The following is a 15,013-nucleotide window of genomic DNA, read 5'->3' on the forward strand; positions in this document are numbered from 1 at the left end:
AATCATGTGCATTTGGTGAGGGCCCAGACCTCATTCCCATTAAAGACCTTTGGGATGCATTGGAACGGCGATCGCAAGCCAGGCCTTCCCATCCAACATCAGTGCCTGAACTCACAAATGCTCTTTTAGCTGAATGGGCGGAAATAAACGCATATGCCCCAAAATCTTGAGGACAGCTTTCAACAAGAGTGGCAGCTGTTATGGGGGGGGGGGGGGTAGAGGGATCCATATTAATGCGTGATGGTTGTAGAATTGGGAATGTTCAATAGCGTATTTTAGGTGTCATGGTCAGGTGTCCACATACTTTTGGCCACAGTGTATATTTTATTATAATTTTTTCAAGAATATGAAGGTAGGCAAGAATTTGAATATCAACAAAACAAAAGTACTAAACTAATATGAATTTCATCAACTACATTTATTCACAGTCAAAACAGCATTACGATGCAATGGTCAACAATTGTAAGCCATTAACAGCTATTTTTGAGGATCTGTACAAAAAAAGTTGCAACTATTGAATGTCTAAAAACAATTTAAATGGCAAAAAGGACATATACAAGTAAAATTTCCATGTAGCAAATCAAACATCAAATCCATAGGACTTATTCCATCTCCTCTGCCCAGTATTTACACAGGGATCCATTTTATGCCATAGCATTCCTTTTTTTTTTTTTACAACCTCTTGGCCACTTTCTTGAGCTGTTGCGATGTCTTGTAGAAGAGAGATTTGGGCTTCCTGACCTCCAAGAAGTTGAGGTTCCCCTCCGACACGCTTCTGACCACTCTCCGAGGCTCGTTTTCTTCTGATCCTAAGGACAGTGAGGCCAACAGGAAATAAGAAGGACCGTTATTAAAGATAGACTGAGACTGAAACTAATTAACATTCAGGACAAGGACAACCGATGAGTGGGGGTTAAGGATGTGGCTCCTGCACTGTTAGAAAGGACTTAATTGTATGAGATTCATCAGTATCTGCCGAACATGTTTTTTTCCCATTTATTTTCAACATGCCTCTATAGGGAGTTCTCTCTGAAGTTATATTTTATGTACATGTTTCAAAGAACATTTATTTATTATTATTATTATAAAAAACAAACAAACAAAAACCTACATCTGTGAAGCCTAAATTAGTATAAAAAGGTATGGGAAATAACTGTGGGGAGAAAATCTGAAGGTTTTCACACAACCAAGGAATTGGTGAGTGGTTTAGAAACGGAATCAATGCGTAAACACAGGCCATAGCAGGCCCCTGGTCCTGTCTAGTCCTGACCTACGTTAGGCTGCAGCTGAGAGATGTGTAATAGTCAACATCCTGTGTAGCACAAGGTCAGTGAGGCTAAGAAGATTCCAAAAAACAGAAACGTATTTAAGGGGGAAATGTTAAGATTTTTTTAGCCCCTCAGTTGGGCAACATAGATGCCTTTCCTCTGGCTGACCGAAGCATCACAGCAAACCAAGGCCACTTCACCATCCCATGTCAACATGGGCCAACTAATCAATGAACTCAATACGAGGAGCTTAGAGTACAGGACATCTTGTGTCGTTGACTCGTGTCAGGCTTGGAAAAACATTTAACCCAAACAAGCCTTGTACTGGGGGTCAGCGAGAAGAGAATGGAATAAAAAGAGGGATGCTGTATTTACGGTTCATCCTGAAGATAATCCTGTTCTGTCATTACTTTAAATTCCTTTTGACCCTTATAATCAGTTTTCTAAGGCGTGTTGTTAAGTGGTGAACTCACCAGGCATGCGCCGCACTCGTAGAGGCCGGCTGGCCAAGGAGGCAGGCTCCTGCTTGATGCGCTTTGGTGCTGTGTGGTCTGCAGCCACTTTCATACTACTGAAGAAGAAAAAGCGAGGGAGAGAGAGAGAAAAAAAGTAAATAGATATACATCACGGATAAATAAGTAATGGGCCGAGCGCGAGAATCGTACCAGTATTTGCGTTTGCCCTGCGCGGCAGATGTCATGGCCGTGTAGCGAGGCTTGTTATTACGGCTCAGGTCAAACAGGGAAGGTATAGCCAGCCTGGGGGGCACATATTGGACACACAAAATAAGTAATTGGTTAATTTACCTAAATATCTAATTGAATCCTCAACAGACCCACACAAAAGCATGTTGACAGGCCTCTAGTGTGCTCAGTGCCATGCCAAAGATGTAACAGCTGAAAAAGCAACCGTGTAATGTAAGAACTGGACATGGTTCCTTGAGATGGAAGAGGCTTAAAACAGGAAAATCTAGAGGAATTCTGAAACCGGATCAAAACTTGCTGCTTGAAATGTTTTTTTTTTACCCCATCTGAACAGGAGAAATGTTAATGTAGTCATAGTAGAAGACTTGAATTCTGCCGACAGTCAAAAAAGGCCCTCAATCTCCAAGAGTGCTGTTGACTTTCTCAGTTCTGAATAAGTGGAAGAAGATCTACACCTTGAGACATAAGAATCTGTGGGGGTTTGCAACTATTAATGACATAATCACTGCACCTTTTTGTGGGTTGGATGGAGTCATTCAACCTGGAAGGTTGTAAATGGATGGAACCAGTGGGGAGGGACGATGTGGACTCTGTCTGTCTGCCTGTGGTGTTAGCAGGGTCATCACAGTCTGTGATGTCGAAGGTCATGTTGGGGTCATTGGTGTCAGATGGGCGAAGAAGCAGGAGAGAGGAGGGAGTGTTCTGAATTGGCTCTGGTGTGTACTGGAGTGGATACATTTCTTCCTGTTTCAGTACTTCCTGTAGGACCATGGGGCTGTGCGGCTGCGAGTAGCCAACATTGGAGTTTGGATTGGTAGGAGGAGACACAGCTAGCTTCCTTCTGGTTGGCTTCTTCTCAGGTTGGCCCTGGCTTGTCTGCTCTCCTATTGGGCGTGGAGAACACAATAGTTCGCAACATTGGTAACCAAACCCAAATATTAAAAGGACTAATATCACATTATACAAATATACTGGTGTTTAGTCTATTGTTGAATTCTGCCTGGTTTTCCTTCTCATAATTAACATAAGCTCAAAAGGGCCTTTATGTTTTTTATGAACACAAATTTGTAGTAGTCTATATAATTAAAACATATTTAAAGCCTGTGAACTTGTAAAGCCGAGTGAGTCAAAGCCCTTTGTTCTAACTGAAGATCAGTCATGAATGGTGTTGACGTGCAAACCTTCGATATCAATTCTCCAAAAGCAATATTCTCAGACGCTGTGTCTACACACATCCATAGTGCAACTGAAACATGGAGGATGCTGCTATAACATCAGGACATTCACCAACTTAAGGCACCAGGTTTCCATAGCAATATCATCCATTGCTTGACCCTGTGTCGGAGCACCATAAATTATACTTTATTGAATTAAATGTTTAGATCCTTGGGTGGCAGTACTCGAAAGACAGCATACCACACAAGAAACCACACACACAGGCTAAAGAGGGTGGATAACTGGTGATTGCCAGTAATACGTGTTGTAATCTATCGTCAGCGGGTATAAAACAGACGCGTCTCGAGAATGTGACGCTGGTGACCTTTAACTCACAGCAGACACAAATCAGAGGTGTAGGACACTAAGGGACACGTTTATGCTCACAAATTAAGTTTCACTGGCCCTGACTCATGCTACTGAGACAGGGACATGCAGAGGTAGAAAGATGATAACTTGCAAAACGGAAATTCAGAATGGAATCAAGAGAAAGACAGAAGAAAAGAAGTTCCAGATTGAGAATAATTTCATAAAAATAACACACACACACACACGCACACACACGCACACACACGCACACACACGCACACACACACACACGAGATTAGACAATTACTATGGACAACGACAACACAAGCTGTTAAAACACTTAAATGTAACTACCAGAGACGTAGTTTGATACCAAACTGTCATTTGGGTGTTTATAGCACAGATGAGCAGCTCTAACACAGTAGGATGACTCACCGGCTCTACAACCTGTCGGATAGAGAACTGGGAGGATGACCACGTCACACGCCGTGACTCAAACAGCCAGGGCTACATACCCTTACTTATGTCGAAGACCGAGAAAGCTACTGAACAAAAACAAACCAGCGTATGACTAATCACACAGGCCTGATCTCTAACTGAACAAACAACTCAAAAACAACTCTTCCAAAGGCTAATCATTAAATATTCATCATCATCATCCTCATCACTCGTTCACTACAGAACAGATGCTTTACCCTGGCCCTACACACAGAGAGGACTGCGTTTTAAAGGGCATGGTGTTGTAAAACCGAACGCCACAGGCCCCCATAATCCTACTGAGATTAAGTCTAAAAATATAATCCACTGGAGCTGACATCAAACCAGACCAGAGGCTGTTGGTTGCAATGGTCTGCAGGTGCTCAGGTGTTGCAGGGCCCTGGCTCTGTGTGGAAGCGTGTGTCTGGGGTGAGGAAAGCTGAGCTGGAGTCGGGGAGGCACGTTGCACAGTGGCATGACGCGGGCTCACTTGTTGCAGCGAGACCCACAGCAGCTGCATCGCTCACATGCTGACGCCAAACAGAGCTGCCCGCCCCGCTCCAGTCCCGTGGAGCCAGCTGACACATGGAGCTCTCCAAGTGAAGGGCTGCTACTTCACCACGTCTGGACAGAGGAGTGGAGCAGAGGGCTGAGACCCACCTGCCCACCTTTCGCTTGCTTTCAACCGCTCCAATCATCTTTGTCATAAAAACAGACGACCCTCTGGGAATAGTAATCATTAAAAAAAAAAAACAGTGAAAAAGGCCAGTGTCTTTTAACCGTTCATAGGAAAAAATAAATAAAAGCTAAAATAGAAAAACTGATGAAAATCTAAAGACAAAACTAAAAGGAGGAAGAGCATATTTTCAATTTGTCAAATCGAATTCTTAAACAGAGGAGAGTCGCATACGGTGTGAGAGGACAGTACGCACACAGCCCACACAGTATGATTAATAGACCTATATATTAACGCAAATTGCAGAATGCAATATTTAGCAAATTTGCGTCAGGGCTCAGACAGACAGGAGAATGGGGCAGAGATAAATGGCACTGCTATCTGACGGCAGGGAGGGGGTTTCTGGCCCTGTGGATAAATGGGGGCCAAGTTCCTTCAATCACATATTTTTGGATTGCAGGGGATTAATACATGCATGAGGTGCTATTTCTGGTGGAGAGCGTTGAATTAGGGTCGCCTGGCTGCTGCCTGCTGCCTGTACCACTGAGAGGACAGGCAGGGGTGTACACTGGCTTGCTCTGTCCCTGCAGACACTCTCTCTCCCTCCCTCTCTTCCTGCAGACACACAGTCCCTCCCTCCCTCTTTCCCTCCCTCTTTCCCTCCCTCCCTTAACCACTCTCTCTCTCTCCCTCCCTGTACTTCAACCACTCTCTCTGTCTCTCTCTCTCTCTGTCTCTCTCTCCCTCCCTCCCTGCCTTGTGGTGGATTAGCATTTTCATGAATGAAGCTGGAGAGGGTTGGGAGGAGGCTGGGCGGAGGGTTGGATTCCAGATTGACTGAGTACAACATAGAGAGCAGGAGGGGAGGGGGTACACGCCATAGATGGAGGGAACGAAGGAGTGGAAAGGGGAGGAGGCGAGAGACACAGAGGAGTCCGGAAGGAAGAGAGAATGTAGGAGAGACAAAGGAGAAGGAGGTAGAAGGATATAAGCAGGGGAGGAAGTGAGAGATGAAGGGAAAGACAAAAGAGGTCAGAGCTGTGTGAGAGCGACAGCAAGAGAGAGCAACAGAGAAGAGAGAGGCAAAATAGGAGAGGGGAGACTGGGAGAGAGAGAATCGGGAAAAGAGATGGAGAGTAAAAAAAGAGAGAAAGAGCGAGAGCAGTCCAGGCTGTGCTAAAAGGTGATAACAGGCTGTATACTGGTTACTGCCAGGGTGTCGAGACATGTGGAAAGGTCACACGTATGATAACCTCTCCCCCCCCAACAGACGGGAGCACTGCGGCTCAGGGCAGGAGCTCATCTAATGCTACAGACAACAAGCCAACGTTGCAGGGAACACACTCGCACCTTCAGTCTCATGAAAAACATTCATTGAAGTTGATTTATAATGATGGTGGTGGGGGTGGAGAAACAACAACCAATAACTGCCATTTTCTCTTCACTCCATTTCCTGTCCCTGAGCTGTGGTCGTTGTGTTTTTCCTTAAATCGAAACATTTCCCACGATGCGTTACAATTACACGTCGACCACCTGTTCTGCAGAAAATATCATTACCACCAATTTGGATGTCCATATTTCAACATAGCTGATCTGTGTCCCTAATGGTTACAACCCCCACCTGGTATGCTCCCTTCCTCTGAAGGCACTTTCAGTGTTATTTCATTTCATGAACTGCACCAGAACAGGAAGTCTACTGAGCTGCATGGCGGTAAATCAAATTCATTTCACTGCAGAATTATTTGGCACCCCAGATCCCCTCCGCACGTTCTTTTCTGTAAACTATGATTATGCAGGAAAAGGTCATTTTTATTATCACTTCACTTACAAGATGTCAGAGAGCCACAAATAAATTCTAATACATTTCCACCACACACCCAAGCATTAAATTGTCACTTAAAAAGACTAAAACGGTCCAATAAAATAATTTATCTAACTATTTTAGGAAGGGGTGAGAGAAGGAAAGAAGCCAGCCAGCCAGCCAGAGGCTGTAGGGGAGCAGGGAGGGAAGGCCTGCAGGGGGACAGGACAGACACGTTTACCTTTACATGATGGAGAGGCTAGGAGACGAAGGGACACTCTCCTTTTGTGGCTGTCAGCACCTGGTAGACAGACACACAGAGTTACACACTGCACATCACACACGCACACACACAGTCCTTTTTCTTATCATAATGCACACTTCAGATCAACTGGAGCTCAAGGGATGCATACAGCATAATCCCAAGGCCATCTTACCGAGACACCCCCCCCCCCCCCCCACAAATACAATGAGACCCATTAGTAATGGGTAGTGGATTGTATTGTGTTTGTAGTACTGGAGGGTTGGGGGGAGGGGGTGGATGAGAGGGGGAGAGAGGACTGAGAGGTCGAATGACGGTGCATTACTCAGCTCCAGGCACAGGAGGAGAGGGAGACAGGAGGACAGGCAATGAGAGCGAGGCCTGTGGTGTGACAGGAGGACAGGTGCAGGGTGCCCCAGCTGATGGACAGCATCATAGCCATCGAGGAAGGCTTGCCGGCACCAGGGTCCTGCCATGTTGTCAGCCCCACAGGCGGGATGTCATCAGAGCGAGAGGAGGGATGTATATAAGAGAGAGAGACAGTTGTGGTGACTCACTACAGGGGCTGTTCAGATGGCCGGCGAGGTGAGAAAACGTCAAGATGGACGCCAGCCTGGAACCCTCGGCAAGTGACTCCGCCCCTCTCTGCTGCTCCGTCTTCTCCTGGTCAGCCCAGACCACGCCCCTCTCCCTCAGCACCAGGTGCTCCAATTGCTGGTTCTCAGCGTCATCACTGGTCGTTAGAAGCCCCGCCCCCTTCAGGGTGCCGTAGTGTCTACTATAGGCTGGTAGCAAGACGGTCAACAACCTAGGGAGAGAACACAGCAACATCAATGTCTCTGAAACTTATGTCCTGATCTGATGGGAGAAGGAGGGCAGATGACGCTCCTTACTTCCTGGTGTGCTTGTTCTCCTGGTCTTGCAGGCCAATCAGGTGGGTCATCTGCTCAATGTGCTGCTTCAGGTCCTCCACCTGCAACTGAAGCCTGTGGCTGTGCAGCTCTTTCTGGAGAGGCTGAGAGGAAGAGGGGACAGGTGGAGCAGGGACGGAAGAGAAAGAGAGAGGGTGGGGTGAGACGGTAGGTAGTGACTTATTTAGCGCCAGGCTTCCTCTGAGAAGTCATCTTCCGGGTAAGAGCTCAGGCGTGAGAAAGTCAAGAAGCAGAGAGAACATTTGACCATCCGGTGCGTCACTGTTCTGGTCCACTTCCTGGAAGACTAAGGGGAATGCTTGGAAAAAAAAGAAAAGAAAAAGAAATAAACTGACATGGTAGTAGGTAACTGGCTGAGCAGAGGGATAAGTAAAGATCATTGATTTATTCTCCTCAGAGCTCCACGAGAGAGAGAGAGCGAGCAGGAGAAATAGGAACGAGCACGCCTCTCATTACTGGCCGAACAGCTGGGAGCAAAACAATAGGTATTACAACACCACTGGACACAGCAGCGGACATTCAATAACAAACCAGCCAGCAGAACTACACAGGGCCAACTCATTCTAGGTTTGGCACTAACCACCCACTCAAAGACAGCCTTGGATATATCCCTCTAGGTGACCAGTAGCCGAGCAGCTAGCTTGGTTTGCTGCTGCTAACTACAGTACATCAGTTGGGTATCCTTCTCTGTTGCTTTGAACTTTGTCTCTCTGTCATCCATCTACCTCCCCCTACTCCCTCTCTGCTTCCTGTTTCACTGTCTCACCAGACCCCCTTCCTCCCCCCTCAACCCCAGTTCCCGCCCTCCGCTCTGGGGCACCACCTCCCCCGGCCTCCTCACCCCTCACCTCCCCACCTCCCTCGGCCTCCCCATCTCCCCGGGCCTCCCCACCTCCCTCGACCTCCCCACCTCCCCACCTCCCCGGGCCTCCTCACCTCTGGGGCTTGTGCCTCTTCTCCCAGCAGCTTCATCTCGTTCTCAAGGCGGTGAAGCCAGCCGTCGTTTTCCAGGAAGCGCATCTCCGTGTCCCCGAGCCGCTGGCACAGGTGCTGCTGCTGAGTCAGCAGGGAGGCCAGGCGCCGCTCGTGCTTACAGGTGGCCTGGACAAATAGAAACGGAAAAAAAAGTCAAAATAACAATAAGGACAAACAACTCTGTCACTGCTGACCGTGGACGGGAGGGAGGCTCTGGTCAAGGCTGGGCACCTGTTGTCATCAAAGAAACATTGCTGAAACTTCTCAATGGGGTTTAAAGGGGGAGGTGCTCAGGTAGAACTGGAACAAGGGCAGTCTTTTTGCTAGGACTGAGGGCCTGAGCTTGAGTGAAAACTTTGGGAAACTGACAACATTCCGGTTTAAAGAAGTGTTGGGTGTGTGGTGAGCAAATTAGTAGAGGGAGATGCTGGGTTGATCTCTGCACAGTATCACAGTAAGGCTAGTAGCCTCGGGCGCTCCGCGCCACACGCAGCCTCTGAGAACACACCTTGTCGGTCTTGTCCTTGGCGCAGAAGAGCTGAACCTGCAGGTTGGTCTCTTCGCTGAAATGCTGCCGTAGCTTGTTATCCTTCAGCTGGCGTTCCAGAAGCAGCTGCTCACGTCTGATCTGGGCCTGGCTGGAGAACACGCTGTGGAGAGAATCTGACATCCTGGAGGGGAGGAGGAGGACAGATGTCTTTTTTTAAAAGGTTGTCTGACAAAACACAGGTGGTTGCTGTAGAATCAAAGCATGAAAAAGGGATGAACAGAAAACACTTTATTCAACGACAGGGAAAAGGTTATTGTATTAATGTCAGCCATTTTTCTTTCTCTCCCTCTTTCCCCAATACCATTCTAAAAGTTGTCCATTCAACAGGTATGAATGATGCTTCAACCAGGGAGAGAGGGAGAGATGCGTGTCAATACATGTGCAGTTAGACAGGAGGGAGGGTAGAGGAAAAGGGAAGGCCAGGAGCAGACAAGAGGAGAGGGGAGAGCTAGGACAAGAGCGAGGAGGGAGGGGAGAGCGAGAGGGAGAGATGCGAGGAGAAGAGAGGGAGAGAGGAGGAGGGGGAGCTAGCAGCTTGTCGCTGAGATGTGACTGCACTCTCCAATGTAACCCCAGTGACGTACAAGCCGCCGTGGCCTTGCCAGACTGCTGAATTTTTAATAGTGTGAGAAGCGTGCGGCCTCTCTTCAGAGCCTCTCATTGTGCGAGTTGTGAATTCTGATGCCGGTGAATGAAATGCGTGGGAGTGAGACTCATTCAGCTTTCCCCCCCTTCCACTCCTCCTCCAACCAGAACCACCACCTCCTCCTCCCGTTCTATCTCTCTCCTTTTTTACAGACGCCTCTGCAGAGAGGATAGTGGAAGAGGTATTCTGCTATCTGGGGCATCTAGATTTATATAATGTATAAATGTGTATGTTTATATTAAACAAACCTTGGCTCACAGCTGCCCCCATCAAAAATGCATAAACTCCTCATCCACTGGGCATTGTACTTTCTGCTCGTCGTTTTAAATTATGGATTTCAATAATAAAAATAAAGAATGGTGTGAAAGGACAAAGACCCCAAAGCTCTAGGTTACAATGTTTCAGTATCTTAAGCGAGTTACTTCCGGCCTTTCTGTAACTGTAGCAGCCTGTGCCACCCAGCCTCAGGCCAACACCACCAGCCACCCAGCCTTACTTCTTCATCTCTGCAAGTTTCTGACTGGGGACGGGATTGGAAACGCCTGGCGCCAGGGGATGCATCTTCCTCTCCTCATACTCCTTTATCTTGTTCTTTAACAAGATTATCTGGAAGGCCAAACAAAATGTGTAGACATATTTAACATATAAAATAGACAGAAAGAGATAGAAAGGAAACTAATAATACAATGGACTAAAAAACACAGACAGTGGCCAGGTCTCGGGCATTAAAAACAGAAAAAAAAAAAAAAAAAAGAAGCTAATCAGATATTTAAGGAAGGCTCAATGTTTTTTTTCTTCTTCATTAGGAAGTAGAATGGAGCTATGGGTGCATGGTCTTTATTTACCTCCTGCCGCTGCCTCTCACATATCACAGCGTACTGGCTGATGTGACTGTCCAGGCTCACTACATTACTCTTCAGCTGATACCAGGATGGATGACAAGCACAACAAGAACAGTTACAATAAAAGATAGAACATTGGTGCATTCGAAATAATCAAACTAGCAAATAATAATATTTTCTAAAGTCATTCAGACATTCAAGAGATGAACAGGAAAGGGTACTAACCGAGGACTTGATCTCTTTGGCCCGGTTGGCGTACTTTAACGTGTTGTGGGTGTCGTCGTAGGACTTGGAAGAGGGGCTAACATTGGCGATCATGACGGTCCTACAGTTCCCCCCCAGCGAGTCTTTCAACAGGCGGGTCAGCTTGCTGTCCCGGTACGGGATGTGAGTGTTCTTATTCTGGAAGAAGTCAAAACAAAACAAAAGTTCGATAAGTCAACCACTGAAAATCCAGCTTGAACCAAGACAGCGTGGGCCGTCCGGGTCCACTAGGCAGACAGACAAGCTTTACCAGGCCAAGACCAGCCTGTTGCTCCCACAATACAAAAACAAATCCTCCAATGTTATATTTCCCGTTAGATCTCACATGCTTGGGGTGCTGCGTGACCCCAGCTTGCAGACTCACACTAACAGCACAGATGCATCCTGGGTAAATTACAGCTGTTCAGGAGTGTCACTCACAATATAATGAATTTCAATGACAGAAGTTGACTTGCAAAAATATGGTGATGGGAAAGGAAACAAAGGACCTGGAGCAGCCCAGCTGTTTTCCCAGGTTGAGGGTCCCACATCTGGATTCAGAAACATTATATTTCCATCAGGCCCTTGGAGACACTGACAGGTGGAATATAGCTGGAGCAGATAAAAGGCGGTGGTCCCAATTAAGCACAGCACCTCTTTCCTCAGAACAGGATTTATAGAGTAGGCCGAGGCTGAAGCCAGGCAGACAGGAAGAGGAAACGGACTGGAGAGGAAATGAAGGAGCAGGAGGGACGGATGGGAGGACTGGACTGTGGAACAACTGCTTCGCTCAGTGTTCAGGACAAAACGGAACTAGGCCATACCTGGCTAGGTATGCCTGTCCCCTTACCCCCGAGAGGCAAGAAGGGTGTGTGTGTGTGTGTGTGTGTGGGGGGGTGTGAGGTGAATGAGTGATCACGTTTCGCTACAGCAGTGGCACGTTTGTGCAGCATTTCCTAAATGTAAGTGCCTGCTTGTGGCCTCCCTGGGACAGCAGTAAAATGAGACGACTCGGTGACAGGTTAATGTATGCAACTGGAATGAAATAATACCCAAACACTGTGCTCTGCTCTCCGCTACCCTCCCCGCAGCCTGAGCCAAGACAAGGATCCTTCAGTTACACAGAAATGCTGCTGCTTGTCTCAAACCCAAACGTTGGCTTGAGGAAGTTGTCAGCCGCTGTATGATGTACGATGTAAACTGCAATCTGTTCTAAAAAAAGTTATTGGCTCTAAAACCAAGACAACATTAAAAAAGAATAACACTAAAGACTAAACAAAAAGCAGAATAAATTAAGTCAATGCCTCAAGATTATGAATTAAAACACACTTCATGGGAAAATAAATGAAATGCAGATCAAATCAAACATTTAACAAAAGAATAAAACACCCACAGTAAAAAAGCAGCTGGCAGTGGGGCTTTGACAGTGAGGAACAATGCAGCACCATCAAACACGGTCATCCTTCAGGCTATACTCAGTTGAAAGCCAGAGAGTTCACGTAGCCTAAACATTTAAAATCCCATTTGGACAGCTCGCTTTGTAAAATTAAAAACGTAAGTGTCAGACTAAACAGACGGGAAAGCAACTATGCAACATGTCTTTACTGGGCCATCTACATAGGAATACATGCTGTCTCAGCAGTGAGGCTGACACACACTTTCAATATGATCCGTTAAATACTAATACTAAAAAAATATTGATACTAGCTGCCCACAAGTAAGATCTAAAGACAATTAACATTAATTATCATTGCAATTAATAATCATTACTTGTGAGATTTTGTTTTATATGTGGTTCTACCTTGGGGTTGGCTAGGGCGTTGATGACGTTGCCGAGGGCGAGGAGGGAGCGGTTGATGTTGGCACCCTCCCTCTGCCTCGCCCCCCTGGCGTTGGTGGCGCTTGCCCTCTCGGAGCCCGCCAGGTCGATTAGGCTCATCTTGGCGACGCGCACGTTGGGGTTGAGGCTGGCTGACTTATCCTGCTGTCTCAAGTAGATCTACCAAGGAAAAACTCAATCATACACACTGCAGTGGACTGATACAAGAGGAGAGATATAGGTGGTGAGACGCAGAAGAGGAGATACAGCATAAAGGAGAGACAATTTGGCTTATTTAGACCTGCAGAGCTCACGCCTACCTGGAACACAGCGTGGGACCGCGAAGAGGTGGCGTTCATCTCGGTGGGGTGTTGAGTCCTGTTGCGGTTACCAAAATCCAACGCCTCCAGAATGTGCTCAGCAGACTTGGGCTGAAGAAAAACACATACATTAATAATTAAATAATATCAAAAACAAAAACTCCTACTGTACATTTGTGCATCAAGTTATTTCACTTCTGTTTGTCACTCACTGAGATAAACACAGATTTAAATGTAATATATATATATATATATATACATAAAGAAATTCAAACAAAGGTAAATTCTAAATGCATTTCAAACCCTGGTGTCTCCCCACCTGGTGCAGTGTGAGGCCATGGACCACTACTCCTTTGGAGCTGTCTTCTCTCACAGCCAAGGGACCCACGTTCGCCAGGAGATCCCGGATCTGCTCATTATATACCTGTAAAACCACAATACCACCATCCCCAAGAGAAGCATCAACATGCTTTGTCTTGGTTTACTTCCAGCAAGTACCTCAAACTTAGACATTGTACAGTATGCCCTGATCCGTCCGCGCTACATTGTAACAACATGAACTCAACATGACCCTCTCTCTAGTAAGACAACACTGAAATTATTTGATTAATTTCATCAGTTGGGACTCACCAAAAAAAAAAAAAAAAACTCACCTCAAGATATGAGAAAGCGATTTCAAACACTTTCTCGTCCTTGACCTCGTCCATGCGTCTGAAGAGTTCATTCATGGTACGATACATTACACCTGGGTCACCACCGCAGCCAAGCATGGTGTGTGTCTTGCCTGCTCCAGTTGCACCATATGCAAACACTGCAATTTCACAATTTTATGAGCCCAATTACTTAATAACTTAAATACTAAGATGGTAAGTAAGTGATAGATAAATGACTAAATCTAAATAATATCACATTGGAATCCCCAAACACTGAACACCTATGTTTATGTTTTGCCAGCTTGGGTTAAAACAGTAGCTTACCTGTGCAATTGAAACCATTTAACACTCCGTCCAGCACACCCTTGGTGGTGTTCTCGAAAATGTCCAGTTGCGTAGAATCTTCCCCAAAAACATTATCAAAGACAAACTTCAGGTCCTTGCTGGCCTTCTTGTTAAGATCTCTGTTTCGCAGTCTCTGTGCCCCAAAAGATGGGATTCCCTGCTCCTTGGGATCAAAGATGAGCATGTGGTTGTCCACAACCTGGACAACCTTCCTGGAGTTCTCACTCTGCTCTTTGTCATTAAATGGTCTCACACGTACAACCACTTTGACGTGGCTGCACACGTCGCTGGTCATCGTGGTCTTGATTGGAAACGACCAAACGTTTTTCTGAGAAATAATACAAACAAGTTCAAACGGAGAAAGTAAACGGGTAAATGGCTGGTACTAGCTATTACTATCAGCCTAGCTAAATGGCTATGACACAACAGCAAATAGCTAACTTAGCTAGCCAGCGTATCCATAGATGACAGCTGATTACACAGCATGCAATTTTGTAGTTAGCTAGGAAAACAAAATGCGATCTTAAGCATGCATAGCATAAAGAAACAAAGCTTACACAGAGCAAACTACAGAACTGCACAAGAAGCTTGATTGCTTGCTTTGATTCCGATAGCTAGATAATGATTTAGCGGTGATGTACCACTAGTTAGCTAGCCTAGCCTAGTCAGCTCGACAAGGCAGGCGCAAGAAAAAACAATCTGATCTGCACTTTACATGCACAATTCACTACAAATAACATCACGTCTTAAATAACACATATATTGACTGCTTACTCTCCGCTAATATTCACAAATTGTTTACATTGATGAACATAAAAGACCAGTGGCCATTGACATCATAACGTGTACATTAGCTAAAGATACCTCAACCACGACCCAGCGCCAAGATTTTCAAAAACAAGCGCCTAGCCTCCGTCCTTACAGAAACTCTGATTGGCCGAGAGACTTCCGTCTGCAGACTCTCGTTGGCTAGACA

At 46.2% G+C, this 15,013-nt stretch overlaps 1 protein-coding gene across 5 annotated transcripts; it reads right to left on the reverse strand.

Moving 5' to 3' along the window:
* Positions 1–399: 399 nt before the first annotated feature.
* Positions 400–14,988, reverse strand: kif18a (kinesin family member 18A). Of its 5 annotated transcripts, none has more exons than XM_084682944.1 (18): positions 14,902–14,988; positions 14,017–14,365; positions 13,693–13,850; positions 13,359–13,463; positions 13,040–13,150; positions 12,702–12,899; positions 10,883–11,059; positions 10,661–10,735; positions 10,312–10,421; positions 9,128–9,290; positions 8,581–8,745; positions 7,606–7,727; positions 7,270–7,520; positions 6,692–6,751; positions 2,484–2,856; positions 1,934–2,026; positions 1,742–1,839; positions 400–809 (listed from the first exon to the last, which is right to left on the reverse strand). In XM_084682944.1, the coding sequence occupies exons 2-18, from the start codon at positions 14,330–14,332 to the stop codon at positions 673–675; spliced, it is 2,712 nt and encodes a 903-aa protein (XP_084539070.1). In that variant the 5' UTR covers positions 14,333–14,365; positions 14,902–14,988; the 3' UTR covers positions 400–672. The 5 variants fall into 5 exon arrangements, with proteins under 5 accessions (XP_084539070.1, XP_084539069.1, XP_084539067.1 ...); XM_084682943.1 differs by having other exon boundaries at positions 14,812–14,926; XM_084682941.1 differs by having other exon boundaries at positions 1,742–1,836; positions 14,840–14,907.
* Positions 14,989–15,013: the final 25 nt, after the last annotated feature.

Source organism: Hypomesus nipponensis, chromosome 19 (assembly GCF_054491055.1).
Source record: "Hypomesus nipponensis isolate SF chromosome 19, ASM5449105v1, whole genome shotgun sequence".
NCBI classification, from domain to species: domain Eukaryota; kingdom Metazoa; phylum Chordata; class Actinopteri; order Osmeriformes; family Osmeridae; genus Hypomesus; species Hypomesus nipponensis.